The sequence below is a fragment of the Panthera pardus genome, unplaced genomic scaffold, assembly GCF_024362965.1.
Source record: "Panthera pardus isolate Hobbes unplaced genomic scaffold, ASM2436296v1 HiC_scaffold_17, whole genome shotgun sequence".
Classification (NCBI taxonomy): domain Eukaryota; kingdom Metazoa; phylum Chordata; class Mammalia; order Carnivora; family Felidae; genus Panthera; species Panthera pardus.
In genome coordinates, this window is record NW_026526732.1 from 134,560,516 (window position 1) to 134,585,619 (window position 25,104).

The following is a 25,104-nucleotide window of genomic DNA, read 5'->3' on the forward strand; positions in this document are numbered from 1 at the left end:
TTTTTTGTTTTCTTTAACCCTATGAGAAGTAAGAGATACATGCTTTAGCAGAGTATCTCCTTTACACATAAACTGACGCATGTACATTTTTAGTGAATGGCTCAAGTACAAAATTATATATTATTTAAAACTTTTCTCAGATGTATTTGTTCACTCATTCATTCACTTATCAATTTATTTAAGAGGGTTAAGGGAGCTTACTAGTGAGCAAGACCTACATGGCGTTTGCCTTCTTTTATTTCTGAACTTGTGTTACAGGCCAGCCACTGTGGTAGGTAGTAAGGATACAAAGACAAGGTAAGTGAAGGGTGATACCCATGCATGTGGAGTTAACAATCTAGCAAGGTAGATAGATATTAATCAGGTCATCTTATAAATCAGTGGAAAGCTGTTACAGTGGGAGGAGAGAGAGCTGGCGCCAAGAGGACATGAGAGGTCTTCCCTAACAATTGCTAGTATGTTCTATTCAGCCCTTCTTTCCAAACCAGTGCACAGTATGACAAAACAGTTCCACCAAAATTCCAACTTCTAGAGAACTTTGTGTAAACTAGCAAAACAAGAGTATAGTCAAAGGCAAATCTCTCCAGTTCTAGCACATCCCAGTAACATTTGGTATTGTATCTGGGCAGTCTGCCTCTGTCCTGTTCTTAAGCTGTTCAGAGATCGCTGGTGCCACTCAAAAGAACTTTACCTACAATTAGGATATGCTGTAGCCTGGTGACAGTCATGATGTGTTAGAATGTCCAATCTTCAGGGGCAACTGGGTGGCTCAGTTGGTTAAGCATCCGACTTCGGCTCAAGTCATGATCCCATGGTTCATGGGTTCGAGCCCCGCATCGGGCTCTGTGCTAACAGCTCAGAGCCTGGAGCCTGCCTCAGATTCTGTGTCTCCTTCTCTCTCTACCCCTCCCCCACTTGTGCTCTGTCTCTCAAAAATAAACATTTAAAAAAAAAAAGAATGCCCAATCTTCTCACTGTGTGTTTCAGAAAAATAAATTGGTCTACTTTTTCTAGTTACCATACCTATTACCCAACTATTTATGTCTTTGTTAAAAAAAAATTTACCTGAAATATGTGTACTGTTTTGTAATCTACAAAGTGCTCCCTACCATGGAGATAAGTTCTCTTAGGGTGGGGCCGTTTCTGTTTTGCTCTCTTTTGTACACCATCACCTGTCAGTGCCTAGCACATAATAGATACACAAAAAATATTTAAAGAATAAGGGAATAAATAAATATATATCACATTTTTGTAACAGCTCTGATAGCAAAACAGACATTGTAATGTCTACATTTTGTAAAGTAGGCAGTTGTCTAAAAGGTGAACTGATCTTTGTCTAGGGTCATATCATTATGTATAGATCCCAAGTCTTCTGGCTTTACATTGAGTATTCTTTCTGTTACCTCAATGAACTTAAAAGTCATCATCAACCATTAATGTTAATAATCTTAAAATTAGAATAAAGTCTAGTCGGAAGGAAACATATACCACCAAAATCAACTACAAAATGGTCCCTTTGTCATAGACATGGAACTTTTGAAAATAGTACCATAACCTAAAATAAAATCCTGGTCCTGTCTCCAGGTACCATGACCATGGTCCCTTTAAACCCTGCCATCCACTTCAAGGCCTCAGCCAATTTAATAACAAAATTTAGGTACAACTCTTCTCTGATGGCTCTAGGATCTTTCTTGGCATCCTTACTACCTCTTTCTTGCTTTATAAATCTAACCTGTTCCATTCAAGGAAGTTAGCTCAGCTGTTAGTGGGAAGACCCAATTTTACATTCTCCAAAACCCAAATCTGTTCTCTTTCAACTCTGAGTAATTGTATTTCTCTCCTTTTGTCATGATCTCCATGTACTTTCCTCTTTGAGGTCAGAAAAGAACAAATCGATCAGTCTAGCCACCCAAAAGAAGATTGCTACCTTCTGTCACCTGTGTTTTGATGGGGTCCTTTGACATAGTGCCACATGAGCAAGTGAGGCAACCTCTGGCATCCTGCCACTGTTATAGGCTTTTTTTTTTTTTTTTTTTTTGGTACAGATCTTTGAAAGAATTGACATCCTCCTACAGCTAGAATTGGAGCAACACTTTTTAAAAATTTACTTATTTTGAGGAAGAGAGAGAAAGAGGGAGAGAGAGAATCCCACGCAGACTCTACACTGTCAGCATAAAGTCTGACATGGGGCTTGATCTCATGAACTGTGAGATCATGACCTGAGCCAAAATCAAGAGTTGGACACTAAACGGGCTGAGATCATGACCTAAGCTGAAGTTGGACACTCAACCAACTGAGCCAGAAAACTCAAAAGGCAGTTAAAACCAAGGGGTTAATCTATGTTTCGTTTTTTAGAAACACATCTGAAGTCTCAGTATAGACCCCTGAGAGAGTAGGGTAGGTACTAGGTTGGCTAGTGTGTAGGGTGTGATACTGGTTTTGTTTCTCCTTAGGCTGATAACTGGCTATTGAGTGGAATAAAGAGAAAGGAATTGAAATTCTTAACTAGGAAGACCACAGAGATCTTATCTGTTTCATGTTTGTGAACCTTCAGACCTCAGTCTCTAGACACGGACGCTGTCTAGTCTCTAGGTCCAGTGCCCTTCCTCCACCCCTCCCAAATACTATTCTTTACCCTTTCAAGAACTTGACAAAAAGGAAATCACAAGTAAATGTTTCACAAATTAGTATAAAACAAAGATTTTGTTTTACAGTATAAAACCCTTTCATACTATGTATTTGCTACATACAACTTAAACACCTATATGAATACTAGTACATTAGGGTAAAACTTAACAGCTAAGCACTTTGGGGTCTTACACATACTGGGGATATACACATATTCTACTTGAAAGACCTAATGTGTCACTAAATCTGATGTGTGCCTATCAGAGTCCACCATGAAGTAGAATCTCAACAAATTGATGTTAAATGAATGAATGAGAACTTTTAGCCATTCCCTTAGAACTAACAACAATTTCAGCCCAATATGCAGTAAAAAAATACTTATCTCTGTATTTAACACAATGGGTAGCTTTTTAGAGAGAGACAATCATTTATTTTCATATTTTTAAAATTGTTAAGTTCTTAACACCAGCATATACATTGCTTTGGAAGGTTATAATAATATTTCACAAATCTCCTCCTCTAAGTTAGCATGTATTTTTCATATGCGTTCAATTTAATGTTATCTTTTTGAACCCTTACTGACCTGACATGTGGTTTGACCAGGAATTCTCTTTCTGTTCATCCCTAGGGACAGAAACTTTTTTCCTCCCTTTTCCTCCCAACATTACCACTTATTCCTTGAAGCAGTTGTTGTTTTATTTTTTGGTGGTGTGTGTGGGGGGTATTATTTCATTTTCTCTATTCAAAAAAAGTAAGTCTCCAAGAAATACAGGTTCTTGTTTTTGTTTTTGTTTTTTTTTTTCTCAATTTGTTACGGTTGAGGCTGTGTGTTCCTTTTAGCATACTATCCTTGTGAAACCTGTGGTCAACCTAAAACAGGAAGCTTGATTTTGTTTTCATATTTTTTTTATTAACAGCAATTTAGTTCTGATGGTGGAAAGTGTCCTGTGATTTTATTCTTATTATTCACAGCTTTGCCTTTAGAATTATATTGAGTAATTTAGATTTATGTCTTTTACAGGGTATTTTATTAGTAATGCTCCAGTCTGATGGGTTCTTGCCAGGAAATGTTTTTCCTATCAGGGTCAGAGTGGGAGTTGAGTTGATAGCATGTGACACTGGCTTGCTTTATTCTAAGTTTAATTTTCTGGTTTTTAGTCAGCATTCTGGCCCCACGTTTACATTGAAGAATTTTAGAAGTTAAAAATTGCCCTCACATTTCTAGTTATCATTGCTAGAACATTTCTAGCACCCAACCTCTTGACATTTGTTCATATAGTAGCATTGACAGGATCCTGGTTTTCACCAAGAGCAGAGACTGTTGAATTTCTTTTTTATTTTTAATTTTTTTTAATGTTTTTAGTATTTATTTTTGAGAGAGAGAGAGAGAGAGAGACAAAGTGCAAGCGAGGAAGGGGCAAAGAGATGGAGAGACACAGAAGACACAGAGACAACTGAGCCACCCAGGCATCCTGAAACTGCTGAATTTCTTAAGTTCCTTATATCATCATTGGCCTAAGATTGTGCTTCTATTTTTAGTAACTATATACATGGCATGTATGTGTGTGTCTATCTCTCTCTATCTATCTATCTGTAGAAAGAGAGAGAGAGGAGAGAGAGAGAGAGAGAGAGAGAGAGACGAGCTAGTCTTTTACAGGGTTGCAACTTAAAAATTCTTGACCTGAGCACAGTGATTATGAACTCAGGAACCAGAGAGCCCTTCCCTGCTTTCCGCCACTCACTTTGAAAGAACTATCCAGAGAGCAAGGAACAAGATGAGGCATACTGACTGAGGTGATCATAGTCATCAGAGACAGATGTCACACCCAGGTCTCCCTGTTGCTCTGACTGTAGCAGGTAAACAATCCAGGGGAACAACTCTGTGGTATGCCTTTCCTCTTAGAGGAAGAAAGCTTTTCTGGTCTTGAGCACAAGGTAGTTTATTTCACTTTCACTTATAATAGGTTCCTTGTATTTTCCTGGCTTACCTCCCAGATAAGACTTGTTTCCTTGCAATTAGTTGATTTCAACTAATTTCTGGATTATATTTGTTTACTCTTCAACAGATTTCTTAATTTTTCCACCAGAAAAATAGAATACGTGAACCTCTCCATATTCCAAAGTATATATAAATTGGCTCCTCAAAAGAAAAATAGTGTGCCTATTTAAAACTATAGCATATGACAGAATCAAAAACTAGTTATACATTTAGAATCTAAAACTGTCAATTCAGAAAGTTGGTTATAGTTCTTGGCTTTTAAATTCTCAACTTTTCTAAATCATCAGTAGCTTAGATGACATTATGGGAAAAGACTCTCCTTAACACTGTAACATTGTTACTGTTAACATCCATGATTTTACAATAGAGAATTTTCTCTGTTTTGGTATAAAAGGAATTCTCAATATTTGCAATTAATTCTAGAAGGCATTCTGAAATAATAGTCCACTCCAAGTAAAAATAATTTCTTTGGAATTAAAGTAAAGCAGCTTCTTGTTTTCACATTTTTTTTCTTGCAAAATAATGATAATTGAAAGTTCTTAATGAGCCCTGTGGGTACCTGGACCAGTCACATGCATTATCTCCTATAATCCTCACTACAAGCCTGCAAGATAGGTACTGTTCTTACACTTTTTAATGGGAGAGAAACCTGGGCTCCCAGTTTTCTTGCCGAAAGTCATAGCTTGTAGGTGACAAAACTGACTTCAGACTCCTGCACTATTAAATCTTGCACACACCTGCTATTGAGTGCCTACTTTTGAGTGAAGCAGTATTTGTTAATTCTTTACTGTCCTTAAATCTTGTATTTTGTCTAACCTTTAACTTGCTTTACAAAATCAGATTGTGATTTTTGTCAGACATTTCTCCCAGAAGTAATTTTTTAAGATCAAAATAGCCTACATAAGTTAACTTTTACCTTTGGAAGTAAAAGGTTACAATAGATATGTAGCTTCTGTAAGCTTTAGTAAATATCTTCCTTTTGTCTTTTCTTTTTTGATCTGCTAATGTATGTATGTACCAGGTAGGCAAGTGCGCACACACACAAACACAAATGAAGAAACATGTATATAAAGAAACTGAAGGACAGTTTTAAATTCAGTTTTGAAGCAGACTGACCATCAGTTACAGAGAAACAATGAAAGAAAATGTTTAACTTTTTTTTTAACCTGAACGAAAATAGCCCTTACACCATTTGGTTCTCAAAGGAAGTAGACAGTGGTAGTGTTACTTTCTGTTTCTCCTTAGAAAACTCTAAGGCAGTAGTACAGTGCACAGTAATGCCGTCAAGGGAGGTGGGTAGCTTTTTTCCATTAAATGCCTTTTTTCCCTCCCTCTTCTTGATTTCAGGTGTCAGAAACTATTTAAAAGAAGCATTGGTGAATATAATTGCTGTGCACGCAGAGGTAAGCTGTCATTAGATGTTCTTAAGAAATATGGGTAACTGGAAAACAACACAAAGAGGCAAATTTGATGGTTTTTCTGGTAGTCTTTTTTCCCTTCAGAATATATCTTGGGTATAAATAAAAAACAACTCTAACACATGCACACACATGCATGTGCTTTTACTGTGAGAGTTTTTTTTTTCTGAAATTGTGTTTAAAACTAAATCCATTAATGTTCAAAAGGTAAGGAGAAGAGAGATTGTTTTTTCACCTTGGTTTGGAAGGAATGTTAAATCCCTTATCTTGCAAAATTCATTAACCTCTTTTTAACCAGAATACAAATAAGCTTTGGTGTCTTATTCACGTGGCAATGTATTCTTACATAGTGGCTGGGAATCCAGAAAACTAGACTTGTTAGATTGGCTGAAAGGGCAGGCTGAGGTTAGGAAGCAAGTGCATGGTTTCCTATCAGTGACTGACGTAGGTACATGTGGATGTTGATGCTTCTGGTTCATGCTAAAACTTGCCCTCACTTGAAGCATTATCATCTTAAGCTTTACATTAACATCCTTTGTTAACGTCCTTCTTAGAAGGACTCTTCTAAGGAACATCAAAAGAGGCACAGCTACCACCATTATCACCACTATGACTACCAATTCTATAATTTCACAATCCATTACTCACTGCTTTGCCAGTACTTTCAGAGTGGTTATGGCTCATACACAGATTGGTGACCAGATAAAATAAGGCCCACAAAGATGTTATCATTAGATAATTTCCACTGTTGCTTGAGTGCCTTTTAAGCTGCATGCATCTGATGTAGGTGTATTTAGTTTATACCACTGTCTTAATCAAAAAGTATCAGAGGTTGTCAAGATAAACTGGAAAACATGGATAATCAAGGCTAAAGCAAAAGAGTAACCAAAGGGAACAGAGAATGCTATCTTGTTCCTGAATTTGTCTCTAAGTTTGAAACAGCTAGAGCAGAAAGAGAAACGTAGTATGTTATGTTTTCATTTCTTAGTAAAGGAAAACATACACATTCTTCTATGGAAGTATTTTATATATGATTTAACTCCAGCAAGAATTTATCACATACATTTTTAATGATTTTATCATCAAAGATATACAAATGCTTTTTTGTTATGTTAGCTTCCAATAAAATTAGAGTATAAAATTAAATCATCAGTCAGTGAAAGCATTTCTGTGGTAGATGAACAGGTGGTAGTCAGAGGAATTGCAAAATATGTATGCCTTTTAGTGATGACAGTAATTCCTAAAGAGGCAGCTTTATTAATGTCCACTATAAGTAACCATGATTTGTATGAGGTTTTTAAAACCCCCTTCTAATTTATCTCAGTAACTGGAAGTAGAATTTCATTCATAATGTTTATTTACTATTTCTCACATGATCTTAACTTGACAAATTTATAAATCAGCATAGTAAAATGTTTCACCACATTTTCAAATATAATAGTTCTTATTCTGAAAATACCAAGATTCAAAGTTGAAAAATAATCTTTTTTGTCAAATGAAAGGAAATACATATGAAATTTGGCAAACAATAAAATTGGGGACTTTGTTGTCCAATATGCAGTAATGTGCCCAGTTGATACGGTGTTTGTTTGGATCTAAGAAGAGTCTGACTCCATATGTTTTTCTTTTAATTGTGGTAAAAAAACTGACACAATGTGTTTTTATTTTTATAATTTCATATTTCTAAATTTCTATAATTTTATTTCTATAATTTCTATAATATTTCCTTTTGTGAAAAGGGCAAGAGGAAGATGAAATCTTTGAAACTATTTTTAGTTTGTCAACATCAACAACACCTTTCAAAATTATATTTGCCTATATATTTTTAGAGGATTAGTTTTTGCCATTAATCACTTAGTACAATTGTATCTTCTGTCTATATCTTCCTTTCATTCATAATTGTGATCCTTTAAAAATATGGCTTAGAAGGCCTGTGAGTTATTTTGTTTTGTGCATCTCTTTGTTTTTAACAAATTCAAGTCAGGAAATGTTCCTATAACACATCATTTGCTCTTACTTTAAACCCTTCCATCAGGTGTTCACTATTTCCAAAGAATTGGTACCTCGAGTTCTATCCAAGGTGGTGGAAGCAGTTTCTGAAGAGCTAAGTCGACTGATGCAGTGTGTTTCATCCTTCAGCAAAAATGGAGCATTACAGGTACCAAAATCATTCAGTTCCATGTTGAACTTTTATTTCATTTAAAACATATAAAATGTATTTGTAGTCATCATTCTTATATACAGACAGGTGTTTGTGAATCTACCAATTGGAGATCTACATCTTCTCTATTGCATAAGCCATACCATACCTATGCATTGTCTACAAATTTTAGAGTTTCTGTTTCTGTAGAGTAGAGCAAGATCTTAACAACTCTTATGAAATTTTCTGAATGCAGATTCCTTCTAAAGTTATGTGACTTTTTTTTTTTAGTTTGCAGCTGTCTTCACTACATCCAGTTTCACAGGAATTTTTAGCAACTTAACTTTTAATAAATCTTTTCAAACCATTCAATGCAGTTTTCATAGAAATGACAACAGTCTCTTCACACTCATAATCCATTGGTTTTATGTTGTAGTTATTTAAATTACATAGTTATAATAACAATTATAACTTCTATAAACCAAATACGTCTTGGTATGCATATAACCAAGTTGACAATAGCAAAGGTGTTCATGCATAGGGAGAGTTACCTGCTACCTATGAACTGCAGTGATTTAGAGCATTGCAATTGCGCTTTTAAAGGGCACCTGTTGGGATGAGCACTGGGTGTTGTATGGAAACCAATTTGACAATAAATTTCATATTAAAAAATAAAAAAATAAAAATAAATAAGAAAATACAAAGGACTGGCAGTTTTGCTTCCAGTAGTGGCTGAGGAAGTTTCTGTCAACCAATTCCCTACAGATAATATAATCTTGAATAATGTTTAAGAATAAAAGGTGTAAAAACAAAAACCTGAAGATATTATAGAATGACCATTAGTGAGTGATTCTAGAAGAAATGGTACTTGGGGAATTTTTCACTTTTTACAAATTTTAGCCTACAGGCCAACAGATGCCTAAAACTTCACAAAACCTGCTATCTTTCTGGCTTGAAGAATAGGCTTCAGAGCAACCACAGTTACAGGAAAGTGAGGGTGGTATCCCAGAGAGCAGAAAACAAAAACCACAAATTTTGTATGTACACTGCCTAAATCACAGGTTGACCCCTGAACTACACATGCATGATTAAAGTCTACTCCAACCAGCCCAGTTAGACTAGAAGAATTGAAGTAAGAATTGAAGTGCTTGCCCAAGAGCTGAGAGTTTTCATTTTGAGTCCAGATAAGTTAATTGCTTGCTAAAATGAATGAAACAAAGATCAGTCCTCTTCAGGGTCATGTAATAGAATCCAGAATCTCAAAAAAAAAAAAGAGAGAGAGAGGGAGAGAGAGAGGGAGCCAAACCATAAGAGACTCTTAAAAACTGAGAATAAACTGAGGGTTGATGGAGGGTGGGAGGGAGGGGAAAGTGGGTGATGGGCATTGAGGAGGGCACCTGTTGGGATGAACATTGGGTGTTGTATGGTAACCAATTTGACAATAAATTTCATATTAAAAAAAAAGAATCCAGAATCTCCAGTCACATTATTGACGGTGTCCAGGAAACAATCCAAATATACTTAAGGCACACAAACAAGATAAAACAGGAAAATGTGACCCACTCTTAATAGAAAAGACAATCAACTGAGACCAATCTTGAGATAATGCAGTTGTTGGAATTCGAAGACAAGGACTTTAAAGCTGCCCTATTCAGTGATGTAAAGGTGACTATCCATACTCATAATGAATAGATAGATAGGAAATCTCAGCAGAAAAATAGAAACCCTAAAAAAGGAACTAAATGGAAATTCTGGAATGGAGAAATACAGAATATGATTTTTTTGAAGTCTTCTAGATGTGAATAACAGCAGAATAGACAAAAGAGAAAGTCAGTGAATTTGTAGATCAACAGAAATTACCAAATTTGAAGAACAGAGAAAAGAATCATTGGAAAAAAATGAATGCAACTTCAGAGACCGCTGGGACAATGTCAAAAGGTCTAGCATACATGTAATTCAATTTCCAGAAGAGTCAGAAATGGTTAATCAGTACATGAAAGGATGGTCAACATCATTGGTTATCAGAGAAATGAAAATTAACACTATAATAATATACCATTACATATCCACCATGATGAAGAAAATTAAAGACTTAAAAATAGCAAGTGTTGGCAAGACTGAAGAGAAATTAGAGATCGTACGAATTGTTGGGACGGTAAAATAGTACAGTGACAAGAAAAGCTCTTTCTTATAGCACTACTAGGAATTTATCCAGAGGATACAGGAGTGCTGATTCATAGGGGCACACGTACCCCAATGTTTTATAGCAGCGCTATCAACAATAGCCAAATTATGGAAAGAGCCCAAATGTCCATCAACTGATGAATGGATAAAGAAGATGTGGTTTATATATACAATGGAATACTACTTGGCAATGAGAAGGAATGAAATCTTGCCATTTGCAGTGATGTGGATGGAACTGGAGGGCATTATGTAATTGAAATAAATTAGAGAAAGACAGATACCATATGTTTTCACTCGTATGTGGAATTTTAGAAACTTAACAGAAGACCATGGGGGAAGGGAAGGGGATAAAATAGTTACAAACAGAGAGGGAGGGAGGCAAACCATAAGAGACTCTCAAATACAGAGAACAAACTGAGGGTTGGTGGTGGGGGGCACAGGAGAAGGAGAAAATGGGTGATGGGCTTTGAGGAGGGCACTTGTTGGGATAAGCACTGACGGTGTTGTATGTAAGCAATGAATCATGGGAATCTACTCCCGAAACCAAGAGCACACTGTATACACTGTATGTTAACTAACTTGGCAATAAATTATATTTAGAAAATAAACAAATATACATATGTATATCTATACATATGTATACATTTATATACATATATATAGATGTACATAGAAAAGAAAACCTCTTGCTTTAAAAAAAAAAAAAAAACTAACCAAGAGAGCTGAAAACATAATAGCCAAAAGCTGGAAACAGCCCAGGTATTCATCAATAGAATAAGCAAACTGTGATATGTTCATAAAACCAAATGCTATTCAGCATTAAAGAGGACAGAATTACTGGTACCACCTGGATAAATCTCGGGAGCATTCAGCTGAGTGAAGGAAGCCTTACACAAAAGCTCATATACTATATGGGGTTCATTCACATGAAATTCTCAAATAGATAAAACTATCTATGGTGGAAAAAGTCTCAGGATAGTGCTTTCCTCTGGGTGGTTGAGATTAACTAGGGAAGGGCCTGTTGGCTAAATTCTCTCAAAACTAGCAGGGAAGGGTTAGGAAGAGGTACCAGATTTAGCTAGAGAACTTTTTTGATAAATACATGTCCAGGAGACTGCTGACCACCATGACTGTTCCAACTTCTAATATTCTAATACATCCTAGGAATTAGGCAGTCATTTCTATATTGGAAAAATTCAAGTGAGTCTAAACCCCCCATTTCCCCCTCTCCCATTGGGAATCCCTGTGTTAGACTGTTTTTCTATTAAGCAGATAATTCAGAAGGACTACAAGTTAACCTGTAATAATCACTTACATAAAGGGCCCATACCTCAATCTTCAGAACCTTCCTGAGAGCCAGTTTAAAGAGGAATGGGATGACAGTTTGGTAATTTTAGCTGATATTTTAACATTGACATTTTCTGGTGTACAGTTCTATGTATATTTTATAAATAACCACAGCTTTTATAGTTCACATAATTCATAGATTAATTTAAAACACCTATCACTTTGAATACAATTTGGGCATGAAGATTAGTTTTAAAGTGATTTAATCCTGCAATATTCAACTAAAAGTTCTACCTTATTTTTACTTTTTGATACTCTCTTTGTAGATCTGTTTCAATATATAGAGTATCAACAATAGAGACAAACTGTCATGTGCATGCTTTCTAGTTACAAACTATTTTCTAGGCTTCTAAAGCACTGAAAAACGAAACCGAACAACTGCTTTCCAAGCAGAAAAAGTTTTACTGAATATACTGTGTCTTATATAAATCAGCATTTATCCTGATTATTTACAAAATTTCTCTTACCATTGTTTTATGTTTTATGTACTCCTGGAGAATAAGGACTGTCTCTTTTACTTTTTTTTTTAATTTTTTTTTTTTCAGTTTATTTACAAGTTGGGGAGGAACAGAGAGAGGAAGAGGCAGAATCCCAAGCAGGCTTCACACTGTCAGTACAGAGCCTGACACAGGCAGGGCCCGAACTCACGAATCTTGAGATCTTGACCAAATCAAAAGTCCAATGCTTAACCAGCTGAGCCACCCAGGTTCCCCAGAGCTATCTCTTTTTAATAGTCTCCTGAACATTATACACACTGTGGATGCCTGAGTCAAAGGTAGAAGGTGTGTAATGTGGTTGTCATTCAGAGCCTCTTCAGGAGCTCTGAAAACAAGTGATCTGCATGTAAAGTCATTTCAAGATCGCAAAGAAGTTTAAGCTTTAGATTACCATGTTTTGTTTTGTTTTGTTTTCTTAAAAGTTTTATGCAAGATATGGGGCACCTGGGTGGCTCAGTCCGTTGAGCGTCTGACTTTAGCTCAGGCCATGATCTCACCGTTCGTGAGATCGAGCTCTGCGTTGGGCTCTGTGCTGACTGCTCAGAGCCTGGAGCCTGCTTCAGATTCTGTGTCTCCTTCCCTCTCTCTGCCTCTCCCCCACTCATGCTCTGTCTGTCTCTCCTTCAGAAATAAACAAACATTTTTAAAAATTTTTTTTAAGTTTTACGCAGATATAACTCATCTGCCACAAGGTAGATGAGTGTTGTGTTGTCTACAAGGTAAAAGTGCACACAGTTCGGTGATTTTTTTTTATTGTGTTCACAGAGTTGTACAGTCATCAACACACTCAACTTCAGAACATTGCACCCTAGAAGAAACCTTGAACCCATTAGCAGCTGCTTTCCACTGTCTTTCCAACCACCCTTCCCATCCACAGACAAGCAGCATTCTGGTTTCTTTCTCCGTGATTTTCTATCCCAATGAATTGCCTATTCAAAAAATTTCATACAAATGGAGTCACACAAATATGACTTTTGGTAACTGGCTGCCTTCATTTAGCATAATGTTTTCAAGGTGCACACATATTGCAGCATATACCAGTACATTTCTTTTGATGACTGGATAATATTCCATTGTATAAATATACCACATTTTCTTTATCTGCTCATCATTTGATGGACATTTGGGTTATTTTCTACTTTTCACATAAACATATTTATGTGTTTTATTTTCTCTTGGGTATATACATAGGAGGGAAATTGCTAGGTCATATGGATACCCTATGTTTGATCTTTTGATGAATTGCTTGAGTGTCTTAAAATTATTTTTTTAAGTTTATTAATTTATTTTGTGAGAGAGGGGAAGAGCGTGAGCAGGGGAGGACCATAGAGAGATCCTAAGCAGTCTCCTTGCTGTCAGTGCGGAGCCCAACATGTTTTCCCGAACCATGAAATCATGACCTGAGCCAAAATCAAGATTCAGAAGCTTAACTGACTGAAACACCCAGGTGCCCCTGCCAGACTGTTTTTAAACTGGCTGTTCCATTTTACTTTCCTAACAGCAATGCATTAAAGATTCCAATTTCTCCACATCCTAACCAATACTTGTTACTACCTTATGTTACTGATTATAGACATCTTAGTGTATGTCAAGGGTATCTCATTATGTGGGTTGTTTTTTTACTTTCTTGATGCTATAGTTCACCGCACATAAGTTTTTAATTTTAAGTTTAATTTATAAATTTTTCTTTTGTTGCTTTTACCTTTCAAAAAAGTTTTTAATTCCAGTTAAATACAGTGTTATATTAGTTTCAGGTGTACAGTATAGTGATTCACCAATTCCATACATCACCCAGTGCTTATCATGACATGTGCACTTCTTAATACCCATCATCTATTTAACCCATTGCCCACCTTCTCCCCACTGGCAATCATCAGTTCTCTATACTTGAGTCTGTTTTTTTTATTTCTCTCTCCCTCTTTCCTTTGCTTCTTTGTTTTGTTTCTTAAATTCCACATATGAGTAAAATTATATGGTATTTGTCTTTCTCCAACTGAATTTATTTTGCTTTGCATAATACTCTAGCTATATCCATGTCATTGCAAATAGCAAGCTTTCATTCTTTTTTATGACTGAATAATATTCCATTGTATATATATACCACATCTTTTTAATCCATTCATCGATCAGTGGACATTTGGGCTTCTTCCATAATTTGGCTATTGTAAATAATTCCACAGTGAACACAGGGTGCACATATCTCTTTATTTCTGTTTTTGTATTCTTTTAGTTAATACCCAGTAGTGTAATTGCTGGATCATAGGGTAGTTCTATTTTTAACTTTTTGAAGAACCTCCATACTGTTTTCTACATTGGCTGCACCAGTTAGCATTCCCACCAACAGTGCACAAGGGTTCCTTTTTCTCCACATCCTTGCCAACACCTGTTGTTTCTTGTGTTGTTAATTTTAGCCATTCTGACAGATGTGAAGTGTTACCCCATTGTAGTTTTTGTTTCCACTTCCCCAGTGATCAGTGATATTGACCATCTTTTCATGTGCCTATTGGTCATATCTATGTTTGCTTTGGAAAAATGTCTGTTCATGTCTTCTGCCCATTTTTTAATTAGAGTATTTGTTTTTTAGATGTTGTATAATTTTTTAATATATTTTGGATACTAACCCTTTATCAGATATGTCTTTGCAAATATCTTCTCCTACTCCGTAAGGTTGCCTTTTAGTTTTGTTGATTGTTTCCTTCTCTCCAGAAACTTTTTATTTTGTAGTCCCAATAGTTTATTTTGCTTCTGTTTCCCTTACCTCAGGACATGTATGTACAAAATATGTACTATGGCCAATGTCAAAGAAGTTACAACCTGTGTTCTCTTCTAGGATGCTTTGATTTCAGGTGTCATATTTAGGTCTTTAATCCATTTTGAATGTATTTTTGTGTATGGTATAAGAAAGTGGTCCAGTTTCACTCTTTTGCATGTTGCTATCCAGTTTTCTGAACACTATTTGTGGAAGAGACTGTTCTTTTCACATTGGATATTCTTTCCTTTCCTGCTTTGTCGAAGATTAATTGACCATATGGTTGTGGGTTTATTTCAGAGTTTTCTATTCTTTTCTATTGATCAGTGTGTCTGTTTTTATACCAGTATCATACTGTTTGATCACGATGGCTTTAACAATTTCTTCCAGGCTGTACAATTTGTTGGCATAGAGTTTTTCATAATATTCCCTTATAATTGTACTTCTGTGTTGTTGGTTGTTATTTCTTCTCACTCATTTGTGATTTTTTTTCTGAGTCTTTTTTTTTTTTTTTGATAAGTCTGGCTAGAGGTTTATCAATTTTATTGATTTTTTTTTTCCCAAAAGACCAGTTCCTGGTTTCATTGATCTGTTCTTTTTTTTTTTTTTTTAAGTTTCTATATCATTCATTTCTTCTCTAATCTTTATTAATTCCCATTTTCTGCCAGTTTTCAGTTTTGTTTGTTGTTCTTTTTCTAGCTCCTTTAGGTATATTTAGGCTATTTGAGATTTTTCTTGCTTCCTGAGGTAAGCCTGTATACTTCACTGTTAATGACTGCTTTTTCTGCATTCCACAGGTTTTGGCTTGTTGTGTTTTCATTTTAATTTTGTTATATGTACTTTATTATTTCTTCTTTGACCCTGGTTGACTCATTGTTTAATAGAATGTTATTTAACACCATATATTTGTGTTATTTCCAGATTTTTTTCTTGTAGTTGACTTATAGTTTCATACCATTGTGATCAGAAAAGATGCATCATATGACTTTGATCTTTATGAATTTGTCGAGGCTTGTTTTGTGGGCTAATATGTGATCTATTCTGGAGAATCTTCCATGTGCACTTGAGAAGAATGTGTACTCTGCTGTTTTAGGAGAGAATGTTCTGAATATATCTGTAAATCCATGTGGTCCAGTGTATCATTCAAAGCCATGGTTTCCTTGTTGATTTTCTATTTAGATAACCTACCCATTTGATGTAAATGAGATGTTAAAGTCTTCTACTATTACTGTATCATTATCAATTGTTCTTTTATTTTGTTATTAACTGTTATATGTATTTGGTTGCTTCCATATTGGGTGCATAAATATATAGAATTGTTACATCTTCTTGTTGGATTGTCTCCTCTATTATTATATACTATCCTTCTTTGTCCCTTGTTACAGTCTTTGTCTTAAAGTCTATTTTTGTCTGGTATAAGTATTGCTATGCTGACACTTTTTTTTGACATCCATATGAATGATAGATGTTTCTCCATCCTCTCACTTTCAATCTGCAGGTATCCTTAGGTCTAAAATGAGTCTCTCTAGTCTCCATAGACAGCAGGATCTTGTTTGTTTCGTTTTGTTTTGTTTCCATTCTGTCACCCAGTGTCTTCTGATTGGAGCATTTAGTCCATTTACATTCAGAGTAATCACTGATAGATATGTATTTATTGACATGTTATTTCATGTTTTGGGTTGTCTTCTGAAGATTTTCTCTGATCTTTCTTTCTTTCATGGTTTTCTGGTTTGCTTTAGTGATATCATTGGATTTCTTTCTCTTTATTCTTTGTAAATTTATTAGTGGTTTTTGATTTGTGGTTACCGTTGGGTTTGTGTGTAACATCTTGTGCATATAACAGTCTATGTTCAGTTGATGGTTGTTTAAGTTTGAACCCACTCTTTTCTCCTCCCCACATTTTAGGTATATGGTGTCATATGTCAAATGCTTTTATTTTATGAGTTCATTGACTGATTTTTTTTTACAGAAATATTCCTTTTTGCCACTCTTATGTTTCCTATCTTCATACTGTAATTTTTGGTCTTTCCTTTCCACTCAGAGTCTCCTATTTCTTGCATTGCTGGTTTAGTGGTCACAAACTCTGGGAACCTCTATTTTTCTTCTGTTCTAAATGATAGCCTTTCTGGATGGAATATTGTTGGCTGCAGATTTTTCCCATTCAGCACTTTGAATATATCATGCCACTGCCTTCTGGCTTGCAGTGCTTCTGCTGAAAAATTCCCTGCTAGCTTTATGGAGTTTCCCTTGTATGTTACTGTCTTCTTTTGTCTTGATGCTTTAAATTTTTTTTCTTTATCACTGTATTTTGCCAATTTAATTACAATATATCTTGGTATGGGTCTGCTTTTGTTGAATTTGTTGGGGAATCTCTGGGCCTCCTGGATCTGGATATCTGTTTCCTTCCCTAGATTAGGGAAGTTTTCAACTACTATTTCTTTAAATAAATTTTCTGTCCCCTTTTTTCTCTCTCTTCTTCTTCTTGATTTCCTATAATACAAATGTTATTATGTTTGATGGAGTTACTGAGTTTCCTAAGTCTATTCTTATTTTGCATACTTCTTTTTCTCTTTTTGTTTACCTTGATTACTTTTCATTACTCTGTCTTCTAGGTCATTAATTCATTCCTCTGCTTCTTCCAGCCTGCTATTCATTCCATCTAGCATGTTTCTAATCTCATTTATTGCAATCTTCATCTCTTATTGGTTCTTTTTTTATCTTCATTTTAAGGGTCTCACTGATGCCTTCCATTTTTCTCAAGTCCAGGGAGTATCTTTATGATCATTGCTTTAAATACTCCATCAGGAATGTTACTTATGTTTTGCTGTGGCCTTGTCCTATTCTTTCATGAGACAAATTTCTGTCTTTTAATTTTTCCTAAGTCTCTGTGCCTTTTTCTGTTAGGAAAATCAGCTATGTCTCCTGTTCTTGAGAGTAATGGCCTTACCTGGAAGAGGTCAGTGCTCTGCTGTGTAGTGTCTCCTGTTTTCTAGGGCCTGGTGCTTCCAGGAGTGTCTCCAGTGTGTGCTGCGTGTGCTCTGCTATTTTGTTCTGGCCACTTTATCTTTCAGGCCAGTTGTTTCAAGTGGTTCTTTGCCTGTTGTGGGCAATGTGTGGCCCCTGGTCTGCATGTGGCACATTTTAACTAGGTGTGCTCTGGTCTGCTTATAATATGACACCTGTCACCATCACTGCCAGAACTGAGGCTGTGAAAAACTCCTGATTGGAGAGACATTGTGTTGGCAGGTGTTGGGGCCAGTGTTCTGGGGGAGGGGACCTACCATGCCATCACTGAGCTAAGTGTGACTGGGAAGGGCAGTTCCACAGGAGCTTGGGGGACAGGGCTTGATGAAGCAAGTTAGGTAGTGAGTGTGGTGCTGTGCTGGTTCCCACAGGTGGTCCTGTGCTTATGCTGACGGACAAGGGCGGGAAATCGTGCCTGCCAGTTCCTTTGTTCCCTTGAGCGGGTCTCTTTGTGAACACTGTCTCCTGGGACACGCTTCATGATGAGCAAATAGCCTCCCCACTGTGTGCCCCAGGTGCTTTTCAGATCACTGTTTCCATGCTGTATCAAGGTTGTTTCCTTCCTTCTCTCCAAGAGCAGCACAGTGCCCTGTGGACTCTGTCCCAGCCAAGTCCATTGTTTAAAACTCTAGACTTTCCACCCTGTTGGTTGCAAGAACTTACAATATTCGGCCCCTCTCACTTTCTTTTCCAATTGCAATGGGGATTTATTTTCCTTATGTCTATCTCTTGTCCTTCTCTGTGACTGTGGCTCCCTCCCCACTGCAGCTGCCGTGATATGTCTTCAACACCGCATCTTTGCACTTCCTGCCCTTTTGCATGTGGCCTCTTCTCTACCTTTAATTGTGGAGTTTTTTCCGTCAGTCTTTAGGTCAGTTTCTGGGGTATTTAAGATGATTTGGTAGTTATCTAACTGTATTCATGTGATAAGGTGAGCCTAGAGTCTTCATACACTGCTACCATCTCCCAACTCCTGCTGACCTTTTACAAAACTTAGGCTGTAAGCTTTGGCTATTCCAAGAGCTCACAAAATTTGGGCCCTCTCACTCTCCAAGCCAATTGCTATGGGAATTTATTTTCCTTGTGCACTCTCCTATGTGCTAGTCTGTCTCTTATCCTTCTCTGTGACCATGGTGACCACAATCTGTTTCTCTTTCAAACCACATCTGCATACTTCCTATCTTCTTCAATGTGGCCTCTTCTCTACCTTTATTTTTAGAGTTTGTCCTGCCAGTCTTCAGGTCAATTTCTGGGGTATGTAGGATAATTTGATAGTTATCTAGTTGTATTTGTAGGATGAGGTGAGCCCAGGGTACTCTTACTCCACTGCCATCTTCCCCTCCTTCGTTGCTTACACTTTTGATAGCGTTTCTAAGAAGGCTTGCCTAGCCTAACATTACAAAGATTTACTCCTGCTCTCTTCTATGTGTTTCAGAATTTTATCCCTTCCATTATGTCTGTGATCCATTTTGAGTTCATCTTTGTGTTAAGAAAGGGATCCAGGTTCAATCGTTTGCATGTGGCTATCCAGTTTTCCCAGCACTATTTGTTGAAGAACGTGTTCCTTCCCCTATTGAATGGTCTCAGCACCCTTGTCAGAATCCATTGATATAAATGTTAAGGGTTTTTTTCTGGACACTCCTAGTCTACTGATCTGTATTTCTGCCCATATAACAGTGCCACACTATCTTAAATATTGTAGGTTTATAGTAAGTTTTGATATCAGAAAGTGTTTCTCTATTTGTGTATTCTTTTTTCAAAATGGTTTTGTCTGTTTTGGATCAGCCTGTCAGTTTCTGTAAAAGAAACAACCACCAAACAAACAAAAGCCAGCTGTGATTTTAATAGACATTGCATTGAATCTGCAGAGCTGTATCTTAGTTTTTGAGATTAAAGTCAGTGTGCCTGAAAGAGCATAGGTGTAAGAAAGTAAACCGATCCACTTCCTTAAATCTGTGGTGTGGGGTTATAATCCAGGGATAGTGTTTCAAGTTTTGCTTCCTCTCAACAAGCAGACTAAAGGAAAAATTACTAGTTAGGTAGAAAATACAGATTGTGGGAAAACACCTGGACAGGTTGAACTTTTTATAATAAGGTATCTGGCTCTCTGCCTTCACACAGGCATACTTGACTCTAACTTAATTTTCAGTAAAATAATATTTTATCATACCTGATTTCTGTGGAGTGTTTTAGAAAATCTGTTCATAACTAACAGTCACCATGGCGGGTGGGGGGTAAAACTACATGGCAGTAGTCTTCTGTCAACCCTGTCCCTGCAGTAATAAGCAGTCTAGAGACTGTCCCCACATCACTTGTTTCAATTTAATAATTGATGCAGTTCTATATTGTCACTTGTCCTTTTCTCATCTTCAGGCACGGCTTGAAATCTGTGCTTTGAGGGATACTGTGGCTGTTCACCTGACACCTGAAAGCAAGTGAGATGCTTAACATTCTTGTTATGAGTGCTTCACTAAAAATAAAGCTTATCTTTGTAAAGATAACTGATCAGAGTGAGTGCTCATGATCGTGATGTGATAAAGTTTATATTTGATTAATTTTTACCTAAAAAGCATAATAAGCCAATGACTCCTAATACTGGTTCTTTGTAGCATAATATAAAAGAAAAAATATGTAGTATGATTTTATGTTTTTATTCACTAAGATAAATCTCAGTCTCATAAATGATATAGCAGAGCATTATATACTTCTTTTTAAAATGAGAAAATGAGAATTGAGTCTTACTCTATTCATAGCAGACTCTGAGGGACAATTTAAAGATTGTAAATATCAGCATAAGAGGAAGCCTTGTGGTTTCTCTGAAAATTTTTGTAGTGGAAATTTGATGATAATTTTTAGCTGTTTTGAATGAAAGTCAGGATTTCCTATCATCAAAGTATCAGTAGGTGAACTGAAACATCAGTAACTACTTGCCTATACAAAATTGTTTATTTCATTGGCAATATTACTTAGGAAAAACTGGGTTATATTGTTAATATGCCTGAGAATACAAGTAGTATACAAATAAAATATTTAAGGACATTTAAAAAGTTTTTTCCTAATGAATTGAACTTAGCTTCTTATTCTTATTCATGATGCCTGACCAGAAGACATTTCTGGATGGTTCCCATGTTATTTAATGACTCCTTTTCCCAACCATCATTTTTCTACACAAAGTGTTAAGTAATAGATGATAGAGGGCACTCAGTCCAAATTTGATGTGGGTGCATGCTTTGTGTAAGTACCTAGATATTTATTCCTACTAATTTAACCTTTTAGTGCCTAACTGCCTCATCTATAAAAGAAAGATAATAAATACTTTCTAGGCAAAGTTTTAGGGGAATTAAATGAAAAAATATGCCAAGTTACCTTCTAAACTATTGGTGCATTACAAATAATTAATGGTATCCTCTTCATCATCATCATTATTGTCATAATGTAAAAATAAAGAAATAATAGCATTACATTTTTTTGATTGAGAAAAGGTTTACAGGAAACAAGGTGATAACAGCAGACCCTCCTCTCTACATCAGGGAAGAGGAAAGTCATTTTGGAAAGGGAGCTAAGTATCCCCACAAGCTGTAACCCATCCCTTGCCTTAACCAAGAACAACTGAAGCTTCCCAATACCAGTTTTTATAATCTGTTAGGACTTTGTAGTCTATTTGTTACTGTGATATTTGCCCCAAATAGGAGAAACATTGCTCAAAAGTATATTTACTGGTACAATGATGAGGATCTGTTTTTATAATAACAAAATAAAAAACCACCGTAAAGTCAAGAAAAATTAATTTCGTTACCCATGGTCAACAAGCTATAAAAGAAGAAGAGATAAGAAGTTAAAAATTATTACTTAGTGACAAGTACAAGTTACTACCAAATAATTTCCCCTAAAATGCTTTTTATTTGATGCAGAAATTTTTTGGTACTTTCTCTTTTAAATAGTTAAGCTTACCAAATTGATGTTTTTTTAATTTGTACTTTTTATGTTTTTTATGAAAAGAAGTGATGTTGAATTAAAATCAATCAATCTCTACTTATTCTACAAATTTTAAATATAATAATAACTAAATGTCAGAGACCATATTTAGTTATTGTAAGAGATTGGCTGTTAATCAGGCCCTGTACATGTCAATACTGTAAATGTCCCCATTTGTATAATCTGTCACAAGACCATCCCTATTTCTACTTAGTTTCCTTCCTTTCTTACCAGTTGCTTAACACTTCAGTTTTGTTTTGAAAAGACTTTTTAAAAATTAAACATGTCCACATTAAGCCCTCATTAAAGTAGCATCTTTTGTAAAAATCAGTCTCTTTTAGCTTTTCTGTTTCATTTCATAGTTGAGTTTTTGACCCTACTCCTACAAGGCCTCTGTGTGGGAACTATACCCTGTACCCTCAACTTTTACTTTTACTTTTTCTATTGTTTTTCACTTTTACTTTTTCTCATATTTTTACATGCTTCACTAGCTTATACTGGTTTCTTTATATTTAAGATATGCTTAAGAATTTTTAATGATGCTCTTAATTCCCCATAGAAATATGAAATTTTTCAACTTAAATTTTGCTTCTCTGTGTTCCAGGTCTAGTTTTAAACAGGCTTTGGAAGCTCTGCCTCAGCTCTCAAGTGGAGCAGATAAAAAGTAAGTACTATATACTGTTTTCAAGGGCCAGTTAAGATGTGTTGAATGATATTTTGTTACCTAAAAGTACTCTTTGTATAGATAATGATTTGTACTTAATAGCCTTTGATAGTATGCTGTACCTGGCTTGTCTCTGAAGTGACAGAATAAGATAAAACCTTTCCCCTGGGTTTATGACAGTTCAGAAATTAGTTCCTTTCTTGCTTTAAGTGACTAATACAGAAAACATTTTAAGAAAGTTTATTTTGACTCACTCAGTAAACTGTATTATTGCCTTACATTTTTAAGAAGATAATTCTTAGAGAAATGTAAAAAGGACAGCATGATAAAATGCAGCACTTGATGATTTTTTTCTTTTGAGTAGCTCAGCAATAGAAAGTAAATTTGTACACATGACATTAAAAAGTTGTATATGTTTCAGTAATACTATGTTAATGGTCTTGGTCAGAGTTTAAACTTTGCTACTCATAAAACAGGAAATTATTACCTGAGACAAAATGTAGGCCAGGCAAATTTCATAAATGCTCAACCTACCCTAGACTGAAGCAGCGGAAACAATGTAGGTCTTTGTTCCTTCACTAACCATAACTGAAGTCCACCTGCCTTTGCATTTGGCTGATCAGTCTATAGACATGAAAACCTTGGTGTAAGCTCTGTAGTTTTGCATAGGTTAATGTTATAGAAACTCAGAAGGCAGAGAGAACACATGAGTCTGGGAAAATGGGAGGAAAATGTCACATGGAGACAATTTTGAGCATTGTTAAACCCATGAAATAATCTGTTGACCCCAATGTCCTTAAACGCACTTCTTGGTTGCTTCTTCTGAACCAAATGCACTCTAAGATTTCTGGCCCTAAAATTATACATCAAACCAGTTAAAGAAATTGATTATCAAGTAGTAGAATGATTTACCCAGTGGAATTAGAACTAGCCCTTACTCTTCTGGTGCTTAATTCACCACCTGAGTTTACCACTCTCTAATATTTGTTAAAGACAAAACTGCAAAATAGGAGGAACAGACAATAGACTGTTAGTTGGTGAGGGGTCAAGATGAAGAGAAAGGTGGCCACAAAGGGGCAACACAAGAGAATTTGGAGGGTGATGGAACTATTCTGTGCCCAATTATGGGAGTTATTAGTTTGCTAATATGTGTTAACATTCATAGAACTGTATGCCAAAAAGAGTACATTTTAGTGTATATAATTTTTAAGTGAATTTAAAAAAAAATGCAGGTGCAAACATTAATGTGTTTTAGGGAGAAATCTAATTAATCTAGGGAAAGGAGACAGGAGGGAGATTTTTATATATAAATATACATGTGTGTGTGTGTGTGTGTGTGTATTCCTTTTGATTAGCTTCTTTGATTAATTCTGTTATTGAGTTAAGAATCCATATGTAAATAACTTTTCAACAAGTAGAAGCTAAAACTAGGCAGTTGGCTCCCCCCAATGTTTTCTTATGTTGCTAGGCAACCTTCACTCTGCCAGGTTGTAAAATAGCCTCTCCTCCTTGCAGGTTACTGGAAGAGCTGCTGAACAAGTTCAAGAGTAGCATGCATTTGCAGCTCACCTGTTTCCAAGCTGCTTCTTCAACTATGATGAAAACATAAATACCTCCACAGTAAGGGCAGTCTAAAGATAACAAGTAATAAATTGTTATTACTTTGTTAAGTGTGCTTACAGGTATTAGCATATTAAAGCATTAGGTTTGCAATCTCTGTCTCTTTTCCCCAAATTGGTAGCTTAGAAAGACGTTGGTATATGTTTCATTTCAACCAAAATGACCTTGTTTGAAATGCCCGAGCAGTAATTTGTTTTGTCATTTTTATTACATTAGGCCCTGTATGGCTTTAAAATACCTTTAAATATATATATTCTTAGCTAGATGTTGCATGATTAATGCTACAGGAAGAGATACCTTTCCAGAGAGTGCTTCAAGATGGCATATGAGGTAACAAAGGCATTCTTCAGTGTCTCATATACCAGACTGTAGTGTCTGCAGCTTCCAAGGCACATGGAGACATTGATAAGAAGAGATTTAGAAAGTTATATTTAGACATCTTTGGAACTTTAACTGTCCTAAACTGTACATCTGTACTTAAAAATACAAATACCTCACTCTCCTAACTCAAGTGGATTTTTAGAAAATTTGCCATCTGCTTAAGAAAATGTTATATTTGGGGTAGATTATTTGTGCCCAGATGTCCATGAGTTAACTTTGTATTTTTCTGCCTAATTTTTATTTCTCACTGCGCTAATAAACATTAAGCACCTTTCAGTGTGTAGCCTTTCTTTGTTGAATTCACTCATAATGTAATGTGTCCTTTCATGTCAATGTGTTGCCTGTCATTGAGGACCCCATTGTTACTGCAGTGGAGCTTGGATACCCCAGTAGGTGCTGGTGGGAATAGCCACAGCCTTCACTGCCTCCTAAAGAACAAGCCAGGTCCCCTGGTGACAGCTGGCACTCCTGCCCACTG

General features: G+C 35.9%; 1 protein-coding gene across 3 annotated transcripts in view; it reads left to right on the forward strand.

The window, feature by feature from the left end:
- The window catches only part of EXOC2 (exocyst complex component 2), a 280,017-nt gene extending 255,115 nt beyond the window's left edge, over positions 1 to 24,902 (forward strand). For all 3 annotated transcript variants that reach the window (XM_019419921.2, XM_019419920.2, XM_053904947.1), the window contains 5 exons: positions 5,975 to 6,030; positions 8,081 to 8,203; positions 20,360 to 20,421; positions 22,566 to 22,625; positions 24,141 to 24,902. In XM_019419921.2, the coding sequence (XP_019275466.1) occupies positions 5,975 to 6,030; positions 8,081 to 8,203; positions 20,360 to 20,421; positions 22,566 to 22,625; positions 24,141 to 24,234 (395 nt within the window). In that variant the 3' untranslated portion in view covers positions 24,235 to 24,902. The remainder of the gene's footprint in view (positions 1 to 5,974; positions 6,031 to 8,080; positions 8,204 to 20,359; positions 20,422 to 22,565; positions 22,626 to 24,140) is intronic.
- The last annotated feature ends 202 nt before the right edge of the window (positions 24,903 to 25,104 follow it).